This window comes from Cryptomeria japonica, chromosome 10, assembly GCF_030272615.1.
Source record: "Cryptomeria japonica chromosome 10, Sugi_1.0, whole genome shotgun sequence".
In the NCBI taxonomy this organism is placed as follows: Eukaryota; Viridiplantae; Streptophyta; class Pinopsida; order Cupressales; family Cupressaceae; genus Cryptomeria; species Cryptomeria japonica.
The window spans coordinates 569,569,435-569,591,236 of NC_081414.1; the positions used below are offsets into that span (position 1 = coordinate 569,569,435).

Genomic DNA, 21,802 nt, shown 5'->3' on the forward strand with positions numbered 1-21,802 from the left:
GATGCTGAACGTCTACCCATCTGCGAGTACAAGACAAGACTGGTGCCATCAAATCATCTAAATCCACGGCCTCGGGCTCATTCCAATTTAAACTTATTGTTTTGCTTTCTCTATCATATGAAGACTGGATGTGCCTGCCATTGTCCTGAGCTTGGTCGGCCACTCTGTAAATCCTGCATTTCCTGATGAAATCCAAAGGCAATCTAGAATGTATCTTTCGTTTCACTTCGAGATCATCTAAGAGGTTCATCACAAAATCTTCAATTTGGTGCTCATGTTTAAATCTTTTACCGACCGTCTCCTCTAAATGTCCATGTGGATCAAAACTATTCCTCCAAGCAAAAGATGAAAAAGAATACAAGGCTAACTCCTTCTCTGCGTCATCCATGGCTAAGACATTAGGACATACCTCAACTGAATTACCCAAAATAATAGGTACCTGGACTCCATTCTGCTGTCTGTGTCTGAATGCCTTCACATATGCTGCCAACTGCCTTGTTACTTCAAGTAACACAATTCTGTCTGTCGGGTACCTCGGCAACATGTATGGAGGTAAAGGACATCCATGCACTCTAATGTAAGTGAACTTGGGAAACTGAATGAACCAAGCACCGTACCTCTTGATGAACTCCTAGGCATCCTGAGATAATCTGTTGTGAATCCCTCCTTGCAACGTCCTTGTGATGTTCATCGTGAAAGTATCATTGACTAACTTGTAGTTCTTCCCTGGTGGATGATGCAAGTAGGTATAGGATTCACAAGCTCTGACCTCGCCGGGTCCTCTTCCAATCACTCCTCTGTGGGGTAGTCCTGCGTACTCAACGCTCCTGATTAAGGCATAGATGACGTATGAACTCATGTGGAAGGACTTAGTAGCCCTGAGTCTTCTCAACTGTACGTCTAAGCAATGGCTAATTATTCTAGCCCAATGTATCGTACCCTTTCCTTGAACAATCACCTGGATGAAGTAAAACATCCACTTCTCAAAATAGAAAGCATGAGGTGCTCCTGTAACTCTGTTGAGCATGGTAATCAAATCTCTGTATTCCTCCTGGAAATCAATCCGGTGCGGTGTGTTCGGTACTTTGCTCAGACGGGGACGACTCTTGAGTAGCCAGTTCTTGTTGATTATGCTTAGGCAAGCATCTGGATCATCATCGTACACTGATCTGGCTCCTTCAATGCTCTTGTATATCATGTCCCTGTGCTCTGGAAGATGGAAGGCTTCACTTATAGCTTCCTCTGAAAGGTACGCCAAAGTGTTTCCCTCATTGGACACAATTGTCCTGGACTGTGGATTGTAGTGACGGGCACACTCGATCATCAACTCGTGGCACTGAATAGCTGGAGGAAAACCGGCCGCCTTGATGATGCCACTCTCTATAATTCTTCGGGCGACAGGTGATGGCTTGCCGATGTAAGGGACCTCTCGAAACTTCTTCGTGCTAAAGTTCCCCAAGTTGGTATCTCCAATGTTGCTCCACTTCGACACGATCTTGGTCTCCACCTCTTCGGTCTTCTGATCTTCTTTCATGAGAGCCGAGCGGCTGGTGGATGCTCCCGCCTTTGGGGTCGTCATACCTACACAACATTTCATTATAAGAAATAGATTTTGCAATAAATAACGGTGAATAAGAGAGACAAAGTTTTTAGGAAACCTCATGATAAGTCTCTAGAGTTATCATTTCCTAAAAACAACGATTGAGCTAAGAGAAATTCAAAAATCAAAATTTCAAAATTTGGAATATGACGATGAATGAATAAAGCAATAATAATAAATCGCCATACCTCAATAGAGAGCTAACTCTAGAATGCAAAAACAAAATTCGCCTAGGCAAAATTTGAGGTATAAAATAGTCTTCAATGTGGTCTCCTCAAAATTGACTTTGCCACCTCTGGAGTGAACGTGATCTTCAAGTATCGCCTTAGACGTGGTCTTAAATGATCTTCAAATTTGCCTTTGACAAATCGCTCAAACAAATCCTCCAAGTCTTTAGCAAATTCGTCTTAATGTATCCTCAAGTTCGCATTTGATGTGGTCTTCAAATTCGCACCACCCTTGATAACTAAGCGCCACCCTTGGTCTTCAACGTAATTCGCACTCCACACAAGATGATATTAGCGCCACCTTTGATTTGAAATCGCAACACCTTTGAACACACTTCGCACTATATTCGCCTCCTCTTAATTCGCATGAAGAAAGGTAAAAATGATTATGTGAAAATGAAATCTTTCACCCTTCATATATAGCGCGCTCATCCTTTCACCCCTTAGGCCGACTTGCTTAATAAAACCATTTTTTAAATGATTTGCAATAAAATAACAAGGCCGACTTGCTTAATTGGGCGCTCCAAATCGATTTTATATTAATTAATTAATTAATTATTAATGCCTTGCGTTTTTTAAATGTTAATTTCGATTTTAAATAAAGGCAAAAAATAATTAATAAAAGATAACGCCATATTAAATGCTAAATAAAATGGATATTCAAATTTTAAATTGATTTAGCATTTGAGGAAAATTCGAATTGCTTACTTGGCGCCAAAACTATGAAAACAAAGGGGACGTACCTCATCGCCCTGGTCCCTTGGAGAGGGACAGGAGCGATCCATTATTTGGTCTGGATTTTTGCATTTGTTACGTCTAACTCCTTCATCTCCACGTTCAATATTGATCATCATGATAGGTTCTTCGAATTTGATCATCTTGCATGTGTGCTTAAGGGCCTCTTTAATGCTCATCGCCCTGGTCCTTGTCCAAAGGACAGGAGCGATCTTCTAATTTCCACGTTCAATATGCATCTTTGTTCCTCGATCTTTCATTATTGGCGAATAACATCCTTTGTTCGTGTCTTTTGCGCTTATTCCATTTGTCTTCATTATGTGTTTGGACGCATTAAAGGGATCATCGCCCTTGTCCCTTGGAGAGGGACAGGAGCGATCTACGTTTTCTCCTTAACCTTGGCAAGTTTAAACTTCAATCTTCGTTGTGATGTCTTCCAAACGATGTCCCTTACCTTGCTTAACCTCGCCTTGCCTCGTTTTTGAAAGAATATGCGTGCTTTTGATGATATCGCCCTGGTCCTTGCCCAAAGGACAGGAGCGATGTGAGCTTTTACCTTGATTGGCAATGTTTGGACGTTCAACACTCTTGCGAATTATTTTCAAACGATGGCTTGGACCATATGCTATCTTATGACGTCTTGACTTAGTTTGAATTTGAAGCAAAACGAGGAATCCAAAGCAAATCGCCCTGGTCCCTTGGAGAGGGACAGGAGCGATATAGTCTCCATGCTCAAAATGATGATCATTTTACGTTCAAAACCCTTGTATATCATCCTTTTATCATACCATGGACCCTCTAAAACATTGCAACATCTTGTCCTTACGTAAATTTTGCATGAAATGACCAATGCATTCAACATCGCCCTGGTCCCTTCCTGAGGGACAGGAGCGAACTAGGCTATAGGGTGTCAATCTCTTCATTTTAACGTCCTTTGAGTGTTTGCGCATGATGAAGACGCCTTGAAATGTCCCTCGCCACCTTGTCTTGACTTGTGTCGACCTTGAACTTTGGAGGAACGACCTTGAACTTGCGTAGGAAGTATCATCACCATTGTATCACCTTGGTCCCTTGGAGAGGGACAGGAGCGATCCTTCCCTTGTGGCCACTATCTCACTTTGCCAGGTTCCAAGTTTATATTCAACGGACTCGTCCCTCTTCACTCTATTCGTCCATGCCTTGACATCATCTGTAACTTTGCAAGAAAAGCAATTATATCAAAAATCGCTCTGGTCCCTTCCTGAGGGACAGGAGCGAACTAGGCATTTAACACTGTTATGGACGTCCCAAAAATCTTCAATTTATATTCAACGCATTTATCTCATGTTTTCCCTTGTTTTTGAACGTAAACTTGCCTTGACCTTTGTCTGGATTTTGCATAATGAAGGAAATCGCTCTGGTCCCTTGGAGAGGGACGAGAGCTACAAGGTACCTCGCCCTGGTCCCTTGGAGAGGGACAGGAGCGATTTAGTCAATATAGGTCATTCTCCTTCGTTTTTGCATCTCAAATTATATTCATTTGGCAAAGCATCTTCCTTCGGACCCTTTCAATTTGTTAAGTTTTCAAAATCTTGCAAGGACAAGGCGAAATTTGAATTGTAGCTCCGGTCCTTCACTGAGGGACAGGAGCGATTTTCCTCCTGGAGGCATTTCTGTGCTCATGAAAATCTTCAATTTATATTCAATGGAAAGATATCGCCGTTCTCCATCACTTCCAACTTGAAATTTGTCTGGACTTTGCAGGGATGATGAGATATTTGAAAATGAGCTCCCGTCCTTCACTGAGGGACAGGAGCGATTTTGCTCCTACAGGCCAAAATAACATGATTTTTCACATTTTAACACTTCACGAGGTGGGAACAAATCAATCCCAATGCCCAGGATCAAAATCAAAAAAGCTCAAAATTTGATCAAAATATTCAATCGGACAAAAATTCACATTGACTGTCAACACTTAGACAAATTCAAGCTCTGCATTAACATTCCAATTGAAAATTAGACCATTTTGGCGAATTCATTGCATTCAAAATTTGCATCCTAGAAAAGGAAGCTCAAAAGCTCTAAAAAACGACTGGATTTTGGCCTGAAAAGACAAAAATTAAAACCCTAAGGCTTGACCCTAAATCCAGACGACTAACCGACTAACAAAACCCTAAAAAACGAAAGCAAAAGCGAGCGAAAAACGAGCAAAAAGAGGGGGTCCCCATTTGCGATGGGGCGATGTGTGAAATGGTCACAACAGGAACCACTTAAAAATTCACATTTCTCTCATTATTGCTCTGAAACTGAATTTGTCAGAAGCTAGGGCCACAGTTCGCCATGCCAATAAAAATAGGACCATGTCTATTTTTAGCAATTTTTCCCTAAAAAATAGGAAATCCTCATAAAGTATCAGAAACTGATGAAACAAAGACCAAAACTGAGCTCAACACTGAACTAAAACAAATTTACAGACTACTCTTCAAGATACTGCATTACTGACCCCTTTATCCATACTCTGTTAGCCTACAAGGGTCCAAAAATAGGCTAACTCCTCAATCCCAAGTCCCTGACTAGGATGGGGACATTACAATCAACATGTCATTCCATGTCTGGAATTACCCCTAATTGATGATGAAGGGAAATTGATTTTGGAACCAGAGGTGATACTCAATGTAAGGGAGAAAAGATTAAGAAACAAAACCATTGGAAAATACCTGGTAAAGTGGAAGGGTCTACCCACTGAGGATGCTACATGGGAAGGACCTGAAATATTTGATCATCCAAACTTGAAATTGATTGAGGGCAAGAAAATCTAGGGAGGAAGGACTATCATGTCCCCTCATCTTTCTAATAAAGAAATATTAATGTATCCTTTTAAAATAATAATAAAAAACAATATTCAATAATTATTGTATTAATAATATACATCGATTGTTATAATCCACATTGTTTATCAAGCGTTATGATTGATAGGATTTGTTGTTTTATTTATCAACTATAATCTGATTAGTCAAAAGAAGGAGAGGCGGTGACTATCAAGTATAATAGGGGCAGCAACTTTTCAAGGAGTCACCACTAAGGACGCTCCCTAAGGACGTGACTCTCCACCACGTGTGTGAGGAGAGATAAAGGGGGCTCCCTCAATACGTTGAAAGCACACGGAGGTGATTATAGGCAATTTCGGATCTAATCTATGCTACCATAATCACGCTCAAGCATTTGTCCCTTTTCTGGTATGTATTTCTGTATGTAAGCTTCCACTACATTAGTAAGATCATCCTATCAGTACTTGCACATACTGCAATCACAATATTAATTTCTGTACATGACTGGTCTAATACATCTGCAATAATAATAAGTTTGTTTCTGCAATAATAATGGTAATCTCTATACATATATATATATATATATATATATATATTAGGATGATAAATGATTTTCAGTAACTGATGACATGTGAATGATGATAATAAAACTGGACATAATTTGAGAACTACTAATTAACCAAATTGATTAAGTATTAATGATATTAGATTTCCACAATCCATATTGTTGTTTGTAATTGCTTCTGGATTCAACTGTGTGATAGTTTTTTGCATCAACGTTTCGGATCACACTCTGTGACCCATCATTAGGATGAAAGAGTGCATAAGGAGAAGAAAGGGATTAAGTATTGACAAATAATTTGGAAATTAACAATCATTCTAATACTGGTAATAAATTGAATAACTAGTAATAATTTGAGCACTGGTAATAAATTGAATAACTGATAATAATCTGAGTACTGGCAGTAACTTAAACAACTGGCAATAATCTGAACAACTGGTAATAATTTAAATATTCACAATAATCTGGATAAATTGAATCAATTCATATATGATAGGGGGAACGGTTTCATAAGACACCCTGTCATGAGAAGTAGGTGGAACAGTTGTAAAGACACCCTACATGGCTTTATTGGGTAGGGGGAATGGTTGTTAAGACACCCTACATGGCTGGGTTTGACACGTGGAACTGTTAATCAAGACCCCCTACCAGACCTTGTATCACAGCTCACTATCATAAATTACGTTTCTATATCTGATATTGCTACTGGAATCTCTCTTATGTTAAACATAGTCATTTCTGTATATAGTTGCTTATATGACTTGTAGTATTTGCTGATTTTATTTTTGCAGGTTTTGACTACAACAGAGGCTAAGGTACTTTCTCTTAATCCCTACACTAAGAACGGAAAACCCATAACTAGGATATTTCAAGGCATTTTATGAAGGGACATTACAGGGGGAATAAGATGGGTATTCATGTAACCTTTTGCAGAATGATTCAAAAGGGTCTTTTTGTTGTCTTCTTTAGCAACCACAGAATGCAAGAAAGAGTTGTCAAAAAAGAATTTTGGAATATTGGGCAATCTATGTTTAGAGCCCCTCCCTGGTCTCTGAAGGAAAACTTTGAGGAGGTGGTGGCTAGGTCTGCTCCTAACTGGGTAGATATAAAGCATGTTCCCTCTCAATTATGGAAATTCATCCCTAATATTCTGAAGCCCATTGGTAATGTTATGCAAATAGAGGAATTGAGGGTTACCCTTGATCACCTTAATGCTAGGGTTTTGATATCTTTGGTCCTGGAAGTAGAAATTCTTGACCTTGTGTTCTTACAGTTTGAAAACAAATCAATTGTTTGTGGAATAGAGGTTTTGGGTTCTTTAAACTCCTGTTTTCTTTGCAAATGGAATGGGCACCTTAGAAAAGATTGTCCTAAAGCTAAATCTAATCCTATTGGGGCTTTCAAGCCCAACGAGGCTAAAAATGAGGATAACAAGCTTGAAGAAAAGGAAGATAAGATTCCAGAGAATTCTGCAAAACTGCTATGGGGGAAGATAGTATGCTCTTATAACAGATAATTTAAGGCATTTCCCTGCCGAGGAGGAAAAAATGTGTAATGTCCCCTACTAGGTTTAGGCATGTTTTAACCATAATTAATCTATTTCAATATGCTTATAACTCAAACTAAATATATTAGGAGACAATTCCACCTTAACATGAATCAAATCAGTGATATTCCACAGCTCAATCAATTAACTATTAAAAAATAAATGTTCATCTATCATACATCCATAGTTCATCTATCATACACCCATAGTTCTTAATGCTAGTGTCAAACCCATTGTAACATCTCCTATGTGAAAACATCTCCTTTCCCAATTTTTTTAAATACTGAGAGTCATAACAAAAAACATATATTCTTCGTACTGATAAATTAATAATTCTTCTGATTTATATTCTAATATTTATTTGTCTGATCAAGACATTATTTCTATAAATATATATTCATATACTTTTATCTATTTTCAGATATTATTATTATACATATATTACTGTAGAGCACTTCCAGTATTACAATAATTTATAATTATTATATCATTACTAATATTTAGAATAATATTAAACTCTGCATATGGACCAGCGGCCTTTTATATTAAACATACATACTAAGTACATCCCTGAAATATCCCAGACCAATTTTTTTCAATTTTTCAATTACAAAGAGTAATACAACACACATCCGTTAGGGTTAGCACTTAAACCAAAATGATGCGGAAAACAACTCTAACCAAGAATGTACACCAAGATCCCGGGTTGGGCAAGGCGTGAACATATGGTCAGAGGGTCTTAAAGCATTCCCAAAGTAACTCTAACCAAGAATGTGCCCAAGATGGACTAACATATGGTCAGAGGATCTTGGTGCATGTTGAAAGCAACTCTAACCAAGAATGTGCCCAAGATGGACTAACATATGGTTAGAGGATCTTTACAATTACAACTGCTGAAAGGAAAACTCGACACCAAGCATGTGCTTTCAAACCCAGGGTGGGAATGGAGCTACCATATGGCGGAGATGCTAAGAACTTAGAAATGGAATTAAATGTAAATAACAAGCATGAAATGAAAATGAGAAGAAATGCTGCCAGTACTACTGTTCAGCTTACAATATGATAGTAAATGCTTGCCAAGATCATAGAATTAAGACTATACAATGCTGTAACAATATAGAAGGCTCTCCTGGGCTTAACAAAAATGATAAGTCCAAGAAATTCTACTCAAGGATCAATCTTAATATTCTGATTTATGACAGACCAGCACGTGAAATGCTTAATCAGCAACACATGGAATCACTAAAATGCTCATTACTCTCTCAATACTAGTCCGAATGACCCGAAACCAAAAGCAATGGCTTCCTATGAAGGAGGCGACCCAACCAATACCAAGAAATCAGACATTAACCCAACAGATTATTTATCACGAACCCCAAGGCAATTCCCAGTAGTGACGCCAGGCAATTCCTAGTAGTGACGCCAGGCAAGAATGGCGATTCTTCTCTATAAAATAAAACACTTCATATTAGAATCTGCAAATTTGCACAAAGGAGCGCCCAGCCAAAACAAGAGGAAATATGCAATACCTAGAATGAATATGTTTTTATTTCAAAATATATGAGTGAAACTACAAATCTGCCCTGCTAACCGCGACTCCCGAAAATGAAATGAAATGCAAATAACTGAACTTCAAGCACAACTCAAGCTACAATGCAATTCCCACTACAAACTCTCACAACTACACTAAATCACGACTAGTTGCTATCTTTCAAGCAAGAAGCAATGCCAAGGCTAGGAGGCATTCATTCCTCGAAGCAACCCCACTACCATTCCGACAGAGTAACATTATAATAGACATAAGATGTCAAATGAAGGGAAGAGGCCTCCATTTATAAGCTTAACAAGGGATCTCTAGAGGCTTCTAGAAAGTGCGCCCTAATTTCCATTTGAATTTTCCTCCAAGAGATGGCGCCACTTTTAAAAGCTTAATTAACCTTTATTTTAATTCACTTCTCTTCATAAAGCTGGCACCCCTTTTCATAAGCAAGATTTTAGACCTTAGGAAATATTAAATCCCTTCCATGATGCGTCCACCCTTGAAGACCACCTTTTAAAACAACTTGAAGTGATGAACCTAGGCCAAGGGGTCAACTTTAAAATATAACATTAAAGCATAACATTATTTAAATGAAATGAACTTATCTCTCCAAAAAACATCCCAAGGCCAAAAGTGACGAAGCCAACTGAACCAACTGAAGAAGAGAACCAACTGTGTCGAAATAATCAAGACCACTGCCAGAAATCCAAAAAGTGCTCGGAACGCAAAGCCGGACATACCACTGTAAAGCCCTTTGAAAACCCAGAAAGAATCTGCGATCCAAACTCTAATTCACGAGCAACAACAAACTCCAAAATTGGAAACCCTAATTTCACCCATTGAGTAGCCTACGGGTCTCCGAAATAGGCCATCGGTCAACTGAAACATTACGCCTAAGAAGGGGACATTACAATCCCTATGCATACCACTAAGGACAAGGATGTTACTGCCTGTAACTTAATAACAGTCCTGATCTGATCTGGTCAATGGCTGCCAAAAATATATATTCCTTTTTCTTTCATTCCCCATTGATAGTATGGAATTAACATCAACCTTCCTTAACTAATATCTCTATTATATGATATGATGGTATCCTAAATGATTTCCTCAATAGTTAATTTGGAAGTATTATCATTGTCTAATGCTAGGGGAACAATCTCTGACGCAGGCAGTCTTTCTGACATCAGTAGTCTCTATATTCATTAATGTTACAAGTAACCGTAACGTATTTTACAATTTTTTGTTATTGGAAAAAAAAACTGTAACTTAAATCATAGTATCTTATTATTAATAGTTCGTATGATTTACACAGTTATCCAAAATACACCAAACGTGGATTTGCCAAGTTTTACTGAATTATAAACTATACCCATCCTTATTTTGTGGTTCATGATACCATTAATACTCCACGTACTAATAGTTATAGCAATACTGCAATATCCTACGAATACATTAGCCAACTTATACCTCTTTCTTATGGATACGAATTTGAATATATTCAGAATAACATTATGGCTATGTCTTAATGTCATAATGAACTGGTAACAGCAATTTAATCATATTGGATTGTATAATACTTCCTTTCTAATTTTGGAATTGTACTGATACTTACCTGAGCCATCACAGCCAGAATTGTCTTTTAGTCTAAGGATTTCCCTTGTTCTTTCCTTTGTCCTTTCATGTTGTTAATTCCCCCCCCACTTCATCGATTATTGCCTTATGAATAAATATCTTCCACATACCCCTTTGTGAAAGGTATTTAACGGACACAACAGTTGGTCGATTCATGTAAACAATTCTTATTAACTTAATACATCAATGATTCTTAACAAATCTATGAGCGCTGCACTACCATTAACATAGTTGACTTCTTCCTTGAATTCTTTAATGAATGTATAAGTAATATTTTATGGATCGCACCAACTTTGACTCTAATCGCTGCTTTATATTATTAGGAAAGTTGGTCATCTTTACTAATCGCTGCTTACTATTAGTTATTCTCAGTGCTGCTATATGAATGATTATCTCCCTCAAATTGCTGACTATTTGTTAGCATTGCTCTCAATTCGATTTGCTCCATAATTTAATTACGATATAGTCTTTAATTTAAATATAAAGAAGTTACTTAATAATAATCAGTTTATTAGTATAATCTTAAAGTTAAATATAAAGATGTTATTTAATGAAATTGATAATATAATAATCGATTAATTATTAAGAGGTTCATTCAAATCTTTAATTTGAATGAACAAATAACTCATGATTAAATAATGAGTGCATAAGCCTATTCAGATATAAATTATTATTATTTGATAATATGGGGACATCACAAAATGATACTCCTATGACAAATAACATATAGTTGTCTTTAGAAGATCCTCTATTTGATGGGGAAATTGAGGTCATTCATGCTAAGGGTTTAGTTTCTCCCCAGTCTAACCAATAACTATTACAAGATAGAAGCCTAATTTCCTATAGGGCTCTAAGAACGCCCATCAATTAACCCTAGACTCCGTACAGGGCAAAGCTGAAAAAATCACACAAATTATGAATACTTTTGTTCATGGGGTGATGGAAGAAGCCCCTGTCAACAACTCCAACCTCAAATCTCGTGATCAAACCTTTGTCAAGGAAATTGTGATGTCATGTTTTAATCCTTTGTTTTCAGACTCAAGTGTTGATAATTTTTTTCATATGTAGAAAGGTTTTTCTACCAAAGAAGATAACAAAAAAAGAAAACATAAAGATAGACCCACCACATTTGACTTTGGGTCAGAGAAGAAAGTAACAAAAAAAGGTAAGGAGGATAAGATGCCAAAGTGTTTTAACAGATTGCATAAGAATCAGGACAAGCAAAATGTGGCCATGATTTTATTGGATTTTGAAAAGGCTTATGATAGAATAGGGTGGCGCTTTGTGTTGGATATGCTCAAAGCCTTTGACTTTCCTCCTAAATTTTGTAAGTGGATTAATATCTTGTTCAATGATTCCTCTTCTGTTGTTGATGTCAATGGTGAGCCTATTCAACCTATTATTCTTCAAAGGTCAATTAGACAAGGTCGTTTGATTGCTCCTGCTTTGTTTGTTATTGCAGCTGATGCATTACACTATGTTCTCAGATTAGACCTAATATCCCCTCCTATTAAGGGCATTAGGCTTCCTAATCAGGAGTAGCTCTTGAATGCATAGTTTGCCGATGATACTTCTCTTTTTACAGAGGCCAATTTTGATAACACCATTAAACGGCTGAAGATATTTTGTAATGCTTCAGGCTCTAAGATCGCTCCTCACAAGTCCACTATAATTGGGTGGTCTCAAGATCCCCCTAGCTGGCTAGCAAATAAGGGTTAGGGGTGGTTTGATCCTAACAACCAATGAGCAGTTCGACTAGTTGAGGCTGATGAGATGGGTATTATAGTTCATCCTTAACTCCGGACTAGTTGAGGCATCGGTCAACAGCCCCACCTTTCCACCCACCCGAATTCTAGGCTTGAGAAAGGATGGTTTAGCTTGAGAACTATCCCTTGAGCTGGCTAACTAACTGATAACTGGTTCGATAACCGCTTGTTCAATTTGTTCACCCGACCCTTCCTTCCTTTCCGGTAACAGTTCGCCCTACCCTGTAAATGTTATTGCAATTTCCAATTCAATGAACAAGTTATATGCTAGATTGTGTATTTTCAATTTTGGTATTATTACTATGACAACAATATTATTGTATTTCTTTTCTGCAGGTCTGAAGGATGAACATTTATCGATTTCAATATTCTTCCTTCTCTTTTGAAAGATGTATATATAGCAGGGTAGTCACGATCAAGTGGCACCTTGATCGGACATGTCTTTTAGACATGTCCGACCAAGATGTCACTTGGTCGTGACTGTCTACCGATTCATTTCGGTGTTTATGATAACAACTCGGTACCATTTGTATATGTTAACAGTTCGATATAAACATACCCGATAATGGATCAATGTCAAAGCAGAGTATGATATAAACGCACCCGATAATGAATCGATGTCAAAGCAGATTATGATATAAGCACACCCGATAATGAATCGGTGTTAAAGCAGATTATGATATAAGCACACCCGATAATGAATCGGTGTTAAAGTAAACAATAACAATAACTAATAGCATTATATGCTATCGGGTTAATACCCCGATAGTATATTAATGCCGATTCATAAATGAATCGACATTAATATGCTATCGGGTTACTAGCCCGATAGCATTTAGATTGATGCTTAACTATGTTAAGCAAGTCGTCGATCTAATCCATCTTTATCCAATATCAATATCATAATCAAGATCAAAGTTATAGTCTGATAAACATATTCAGTTCAGATAATCTAATAGCGTAGATGAGTAAACCAAAACAGAATAGAGGAGATCAATGAGTTAGGAAAATCTTATCTTGCAGAAGCTACTAATGCATTAACATACCCTAACTAGAGAGAACCGATTGATCCACTCACGCTTGCCTTGCCTAGGGTGGGAGAGAGCACCATATATATATAGGGGCCCTCTCCCTCCTTCGCTTCGTCTATAGGGCGGATGCATCCAGTCCAGTGAGCAGCCCTAGGAGGGGGATTAACCTTTAGGCACTCGACCAATGCAACGGGAGAGCCATATATAGATAGATAGGGGATTGATAGAGGGCAGCACTCGGCCGACCCCTATCTATGCCTAAAGAGGGGAGACTGCTCCCCTGAACGAACTATCTATGGCGCCCGCCCAAATCTTTACAGATGGATGGGGTTGGGGTGGGGGGAATTAGAGATAGATATGGGAGTTCGGTTGAGGGAACAACCTTTGTTCACTTTTAGTCCTGTTCACCATCTAATAGCTAGGTATCTCGTCTATAGTCTATGGTCTATAGTCGATCGAGGGCACACCCAACCCCCAACTAATCTTTCTTGAACAGTGACAATGAGTCAATTTTAGAACTATATTAGCAGCCGGGTGGGAGGCCTATAAGCAATAGAATGTGACGTATAGAATTGGGCATATGACGTATAGAATCTCTTGATCTCTATTTGGGAGGCGGGTGGGGGGGAATTATAGGGCGGGGGGGCTCAAGTTGGGCTGGACAAGAAGATAGTAGTGAAATGCAGAAAGTGGTGAGATATTTAGGAATTTCCTTTTCCGTTTCTCCCTCCCTAAAAAACATGTGGGAATGGTTGTTTAAAAAAGTAAGAAGAAAACCTGAAATGGAAAACTCACCTTCACTCCCTGGCCAGAAGAGTTCAAGTGGTTCAAAAAGTCATAGCTTTTCGTGCCATATATTTACTTAGCATGGCTATTTGCCAATGCACAATTTGCAAAATTTTAGAAGATTTTGAGGAAATTCTCATTGTCAGATGGTAAGGGCGGTAAAAAGACACATCATGTTTGTTGGGCATGATGTTGTTAACCTAAAATGCAGGGAGCTCTTGGCTTAAAAGATCTGAGGTTACAAGGGATTGCTCTTGCTTCTAAATGGTTATTCAATGCAATGGAAGGGAACTAATTGTGGAAAGTTTTGATAAGAAATAACTTGAAATTGTCCAAGACAAAAGAAGGTAAGCAATGGTGCCCTATGCACATTCAAGATATCTTGTTTGGCCAGTTTGAGGTTAGAGTTTTTGGCTCAGCTGTTCTTACGACCTTATGGAAGGCATGGGCTCAGGTTAGACATTTCGTTTCCAATGGGGCAGCAGTGAATAAATCCCCTCCACTCTAGTAACTAATAGGTCCATCTGGTGGAACATAGCCCCAATCTGGAAACCTTTGGCTTTAACTCAGGGATGTTTAGCTAAAACTTGGGACCCTTTGGGGGTTAGGGTCTTGATTAATGGTAATTTGGGTTCTTGAGAGCAGCTGAAAACTAAGTATGGTTTACTTGTGACTCATAAAAAAATTTACTCCGTGATTAACAATGGCTTGGGAGAATGGTTTCTTGGGAAAATGATAAGAGGCTCAGATCTTATAGACAGAATTAAATGGCAAGTCTTTCAGCTCCAAGTTTGATTTAGTTACAGTCAGCAGGATATATAATATGCTTGTTGGCTTAATACTTCCTGACAATTATCTTGGTCTGATTCTAAATGGTCTAAAGTTTTGAATCATCTTTGGCATAAATCTGTTGATCCAAAAAAACCTGCTTTTGTTGGCTGCTTATTTAAAAAAAATTAGCTATGGGGCATGTTTTGCATACTTATGGGTTGTCTTCTAGAGTCTGTGAATTTTGTTCATTACAAAAACTTTTGAGCATCTTTTTTTTGAATGCAGATATGCCCTTTCTTTGTGGTCTTTGATGTTTGGTCATCCTGTGGATTGGAATGCTAATATTTGTTTTTCTTGGCACAAAATTCTTGCTGGATATATTGATGTTTTTGATGTTGATTTAAATAGATTTTGGCTTGCCCTTACTAATGAAATTTTGGCTTGCCCATACTCTTTAAGTTGCACTTAAGGAGGGGTGTTGGTGCAAACATTGTATACTGCTTAACTAATTTCTTATGCCCTATTCACACCTACATATTTAAGCTTACTTGGGTTATTTACTTTGTGTTTCATATCACAGGATTAAGACACTTGCCATAATTTTAGTATGTCGGGTTTTCTTTAGGGTTTCATCTTGTTTTAATAACAAGGGTTACATCATGCATAGTGTACCAAATTCATTTTGCATCTAATGAATTCTCTGGCTTCATGGCATTTCTGTTGCTTCTCCTTTGTGTGGAAGGTTGTTTTGGTTGATTGACAACTCTACATTAATCAAAATGCATCCTAGACACCACCAAAGAATTATGGACAAGGTTTTAAAAAACAATAAGGATTCAATGAAAGGTAAATGTTTTATTTTGTCTCATGTTAAACAACTTTACCAAATGAAAAAAACAACACAAGATGTTGACATTCAGTTTATCAGAATCTTGATGCTCACAAATTGGCATGGCTGGCTAAAGGAAAGCAGCCAATTGTCATTGAGGATGACATGGTCATCTTTCAACCATGACTCCATCACAATAGAACAAGTTAATTAGCTGTAATTAGTCTCATATTAGTGTTTCTCCTCTACTCACTGTCAGCCATAATAGGGAGGTCATAGCTAGGCTTTTTGCAAATCAATCTGCGGTTAACCAAGCTGTGGGTGATCATGCTATTAAACAACCTTTATATCCAAAAAATCCCTTGGTAGATTTCATTCTTCGAGGGACATTGGAAATACTTCTCCACTGGTCAACAACAGTTTATCTGTTTCTCCTTGTCATCTCCAAGCCAGTTTTATAACACTTTTGGACTTATCCTGATTTTACTAATCCTGAATATGCTGTTTTTTCTGTTTTCTGGGCTCTAGATCATCCTTCCCACCAAGCTTTTGACAGTTTGGTCACTTTCCCACTGCTTAGAAACACATGATGAAGGCCTTACTGGTAGATGAGCTGAGGAAAGTGCAATTGTAGTTGCACTGCAGAGCATAGATGGGAGTTTGAAATTTGTCAATGATATGACTTAATCATGTACATATTGTCAAAGTGTTTTTTTACTTGTCACAGGCATTGGAAGTTCCAGAACTTCCTCTTGAATTGCAAGAAGCTAAATGAGAGAAACTAGACAATATGGAAGTACAAGATAGGACAATTTTGGTTTGTATAGAATGGTTGGATTATTTCACCATAAATCAAAAAGATAAAGACACCGTTGCAAATTATCACAGAAAATGTGAAGTTAATCTTGGGAGCAATTAATGATTATCAACTTACTAGTATGTGACAACATTATTCCAAATTCGTAGAATTATAGATATTTTTTCATGTCACTGCCATTTGGGAAACCAAATTGTTGCATGAGATCTCCTTTTTGGAAGACCACATTGGAATTCTTTTTCCATTTCCCTTTATATGGATCCCTCACTTTCTTTCCATTTGTTTCCTCTTTCATGACTATCTTGTTCTCATTTAAACAGTCTATAACAAAAACAGCCAGGTTTTTCTGTTGGTAACTATATATAAACATATGGAGATTTCAAATAAACTCTATCTGAGCAATGCACCTTTAGGATGACATTGTTGATAATTATATTTCAATTTGAACTTTCGCCAAGGTTACGATCACTTAGAATACATTTCTATGTTGATGACCTACTGAATATTTGTTGAAGAGATTCCATCATATGAGATTCACCTGCAGGTCTCTTAAAATTGGCCTAAATTTGTTGCTTTTATTTTTATTCCATTTGCAGCACAATTAATTAAACAATTAGATATTTATATGACTTTGTTATTTTCCTTTATCAGGCTAGGATTTGTACTTTTATAGCTGACATTAATACATCTCAGATGGTTTATGGCCTGATTACAATGACGGGACTTGGCCTCAGTGTTGCAGCGGAGCAAGATTCAATGAAAAAAAGGTTTTACAGTATTGCATAGAACTTCTTGTATTGCATTTGATTGCAACATACATGTACGGATTTTTTAATTAATGGCTATTGTAGATTTTCAGTCTGCTTGGAGAACTTGAAAGGGACTGGCCATCCCTAAGCTGTAGCTCTCCAACTAATTGTCATGGAGGTAGAGGATCTCTCTGGGCACATGAGGTGAGCTCTATCTTTCCCACTATAAAGGACAATTTGAGAAACCTTTCAAATATTTATTATATTTTCAATATCAAGGATATTAATGCGCTAACCATAACAACTGCTATGCATTCATTATATAGGTATCTTATTATTTCTAATTTTCTGATCCCTTGTTTGTACCTCTTGGTATGAAAATATACGTGCTTCCATACAATGTTCATGGGACAGTGGGGTGAGTACTTACCGTACATGCAATCTTTCTTAAAGTACCATTACATAGAACATTATATGAGTTTGAGATCTATTTCACATTTTCATTCACCAGATTTGAGCATTCAATTGGCCTATTGCATGGAACATTTTGACATATATTAAGCTCTTTTATAAAAATGATCTGGAATGTATTAATTTCTGCTGCCATCAATTATTGTTGATTACAGAGAAGCATGGAACCTGTTCATACCCGGTGATTAAAGATGAATATAGTTATTTTTCTACAACTCTTCAAATTTATTCGAAGTACAATATCTTGGTTAGTATTTCAAAGCATCTTAGAGAAAATTATGTCTTGCAGCAGGCTACCATGCAGTTTCTTTGCTTATTATTTTTTGCATAATTTATTCGTACTATCTTACTAGCATTTGGATGAGATTTCTTAAAGAGGTTAAAGAGCTGAGAATTTTAAAATCAGTGATATACTGCCATTCCTGGATTTCCTTTTGTGAGTATGAGAAGTTGAAAACCATAGTAGCATTGCCTGGAAAAACCTGTGGTTAACAATGGTCCAAGGCTGGGGCCGTGCTAATTTCAACTGGCTAGCTGAATTTTCACCAGCCTGGGTTATTTTGGGCATTATCCAGAAAACTGTGCAGGTTATTCAATAACCCATGGGTTTTTTAAATAACCTGCCCCTTTGCCTTGAAACCTTGGGTTTTTCATTTACACCTCATTTTTTCATGTAAAGCCTGGGTTTTTAAATTTTATAGAAAATTTGAGAGTAATTGGCAACATTGAACAACTTCTCTATTTTTGTCTTATGTTTGTTTCTCTTTAAACACACTATATATGGCATGAAAATACTTCACATTTTTAATTTGCCATTTTTTTTCTGTTTTAAACTAATTAATTGAATTACATTTACACTTCAGTTTGCCGTGAAATAGAATTCTAGTCTGATGAGAACCATTGGATATTCCTATCATCATTATTAGGTTCTAAGTATTCTGGTCAAATGAACACCCCAAAGTTACATTTTGAATGATTAGAGATTATTCCCCAAACGGAAAGTATCACGGAATACAAATTTTGCGAACTTTTATCTAGTTGCCCATGGTTCTTGGTTTTCATCAGTGTTTTAAAAGTTGGTGAGTATTAATGCATTTTTGCAGCAGATGACTAACTTGTACACAACTTATGAGATGAGTCAACTGCAGAAACTCATGAATATTGCACGAGTTTCTTGGCGGGTCTTTGTTAAGACTTACTCAGTCTTGGTAAGTCTGACAAGAGAACTTGGCTGTTGAGAAACAACCAAAAACACTGCATAAAACCATTTTTTTTGTCATTTTTGTATTCAACAATTTGGATCTTAGTGGCATGAATTGATTATTAGGTGTTTAGAAGGATTTATCAACTATTGGTTAAAAGAGAAAATAATAAAAAATGACATACTTCATGAAGGTCCTTGTGGCCACAAAGGCCTTAATTTGGGATTGGTGGTAAGGGCTCCACCCTTGGTAATGTGCTTGGGGCATTACCCCCAGACACCACATTGCCCCTAAATCCCTTCTTTGGTTTTAAAAAGCAATTAAGAAAAAATGCTTTAGACTGTGCTAGATAGAAAAGCCACATTGTATCCCATTTGTTTGGCCTGAAATAAGTGTTATCACAAAAGTTTGCACCCTTGCTAAGCTATCAACTCAGCAACCTTGTGAAACATGGAAACAACCCCGAAGTGTGGGACCTTGCGCAAGGGGGTTGAATCTCCGGAGAAGGACGACTTCCTTCTCAATCCAGGTGCAGGTGTTGAACCAACTCAACACTTCAAAACTAACTCTTAGGCCTATCCTAACAAATTGCAGAGGTAAAGGGAAGAGAGAAATGCTTGAAATAAAAGGAGGTGATGCACCAAGAAGAGATTGTTTCTCTCCCCACCAGAAATGGCACAAGGAATCAATTGAAATACCCAGGAGATGCACAAACTTCAGTTGTATGAGTGATCCCAATGCATGTATGAAGGTTAGAATCCATTGAATGCCAAGAGGGGAGAAGGTTTCCCACAAGTCACACTCAGAAAAACAAGTTAACACAACATATATGGAGAGAAGAGCCACAAAACATACACTTATGATGAAGGTAAGGAAACATACACAACATGCATAAGTTGAAGGAAGGCAAGAATGTAATTTCAATTCATTCAAAGGCCAAAGGCCAAACTTATAGTTGTAGAAATGTAAAAACAATTACAAGTCTTCAAGAGAAGAGAAAGAGCATAGGAAAGCTCAAGGCAGTAGGGAGAGAACCCTTTACAATGAGGCTTAACAACCTTTATATAGAAAAATAGTTACAAGGGTGATCATGACCCCTGCATGTCAGTCTGGAAGTGCATGCACTTGACTTGTACATGCAAGCAACCCAGCCATACCCACAAAGGGCAATCCTGAGAAGGTGGATTGACTAACCTTCCAAAGTCAGACATGACATAAGTCACCAAGCATGGCCCCGTACCTCCCTTGATGGAAATTCTGCCAAAAACATTTAATGCACCCTCGTGGCTCCACAAAAGAAAGTGCACAAGTCATCAAAACTGTCGGAGCATTTAAAGCCTTGAGTGTCGATCACGCCATCCGGAATTGTCGGAAGTCGGAAGGAAGTCTAGAGACTTGGGAAGCTCGGACTCCTGAAGTGAGGAAGACAAGGGAAGGAGCAAGGAACCTCGGAACCTCGGGGTTTCGGAGTTCTGGAGAACTTCAAAAGGCTAAGGAAAGAACTTCGGAACCTTGGGGTTCTGGAGTTCCAGGATAGAGAGAGGAAGAGAAGAAAAGGAACTTCGGAACCTCAGGGTTCCGGAATTTCGGAGGAAGAGAGAGAAGGCAAAGGGGGAAGGAACTTCGAAACCTCAGGGTTCCGGAGAGAAGAAGGGGAAGTGAGGAAGAGAACTTTGGAACCTTGGGGTTCCGAAGAAAAGAAGGAAGTAGGGCTAGGAGGGAACTTCAGAACCTCGGGGTTCTGGAGTTCTGGAGAGAAGAAGGGGAGGGATCCTCAGAACCTCAGGGTTCCGGAGTTCCGAGGAATTGCGCAAAGGAACTTCAGAACCTCGGGGTTTCGGAGTTTCGAGGAAGGGAAAAAGAAAGGAACTTCGGAACCTCGGGGTTTCGGAGTTCTGGGAGAGAAGAAAAGAAAGGGAGAGGAGAGGAACTTCGGAACCTCGGGGTTCTGGAGTTCTAGGAAAAGAAAGGAGAGGCAGCAAAGGGAAGGAACTTTTGGAACCTTTGGGTTCTGGAGTTCCGGAAAAGGAAAAGTGAGAGAAGGGGAAGAGAAAGAACTTCAGAACCTCAGGGTTCCGGAGTTCCGGAGAGAAGAACAGGAGAAGGCAAAGGGAAAAGAACTTCGGAACCTCGGGGTTCCGGAGTTCCGAGGAAGAAGAAAAGGCCAAGGGAGGAACTTCCTCCGGACAAGGCAACACTTCACACTTCATGAATCTTCTCTCCTTGATCAATTGGGGCAGTGCTGGTCCATGGAACATATCTCTGATCGGTTCTCACTGATGGACCAAGGGTGTCATAAAATGACAACAATAAAAAAAGAAGCATTTTTCCCTATTTCCATAAACATTTTAATGTTTTTTAATTTCCTGAATATTTGTGATTAAATCTCAACCAATTCAATTGCTTTTATACATTTGGTTTGCTGAGTCAAACTTGTTTTCTCTATTTACTTCTATGATCAAAAGTCTTATTTCTTCTCTAAATTTCTTCTTTATATTTTTTATACATTATTTAGGTTCATTTTGTGTATTCATTTAATTTATTTTATTTGCCAATTTTAAGTTTGAGTGAAACTTTTGGGCTGCCAAGTTTTAGCCAGATTTGAATTTTTGAACTATGGTTGTCATCATATGCATCAGGAAAAAACTAAAATGGCAGTTTAGGGTAGAGCCTCTACTTTGGAAGTGAACCAAAGCACTCATTTTAAACCTTCATTTTAAAGCTTTCTATA

The 21,802-nt window shown here is 38.0% G+C and overlaps 1 protein-coding gene across 1 annotated transcript in view; it reads left to right on the top strand.

Annotated features, from left to right (window-relative positions):
• LOC131027724 (ribonuclease 2) overlaps positions 1 to 21,802 on the top strand; it is a 75,786-nt gene that overhangs the window by 42,691 nt on the left and 11,293 nt on the right. The window contains exons 3-6 of the mRNA XM_057957809.2: positions 17,343 to 17,416; positions 17,501 to 17,602; positions 17,813 to 17,816; positions 18,025 to 18,116. Coding sequence (XP_057813792.1) covers positions 17,343 to 17,416; positions 17,501 to 17,602; positions 17,813 to 17,816; positions 18,025 to 18,116 — 272 coding nt within the window. The remainder of the gene's footprint in view (positions 1 to 17,342; positions 17,417 to 17,500; positions 17,603 to 17,812; positions 17,817 to 18,024; positions 18,117 to 21,802) is intronic.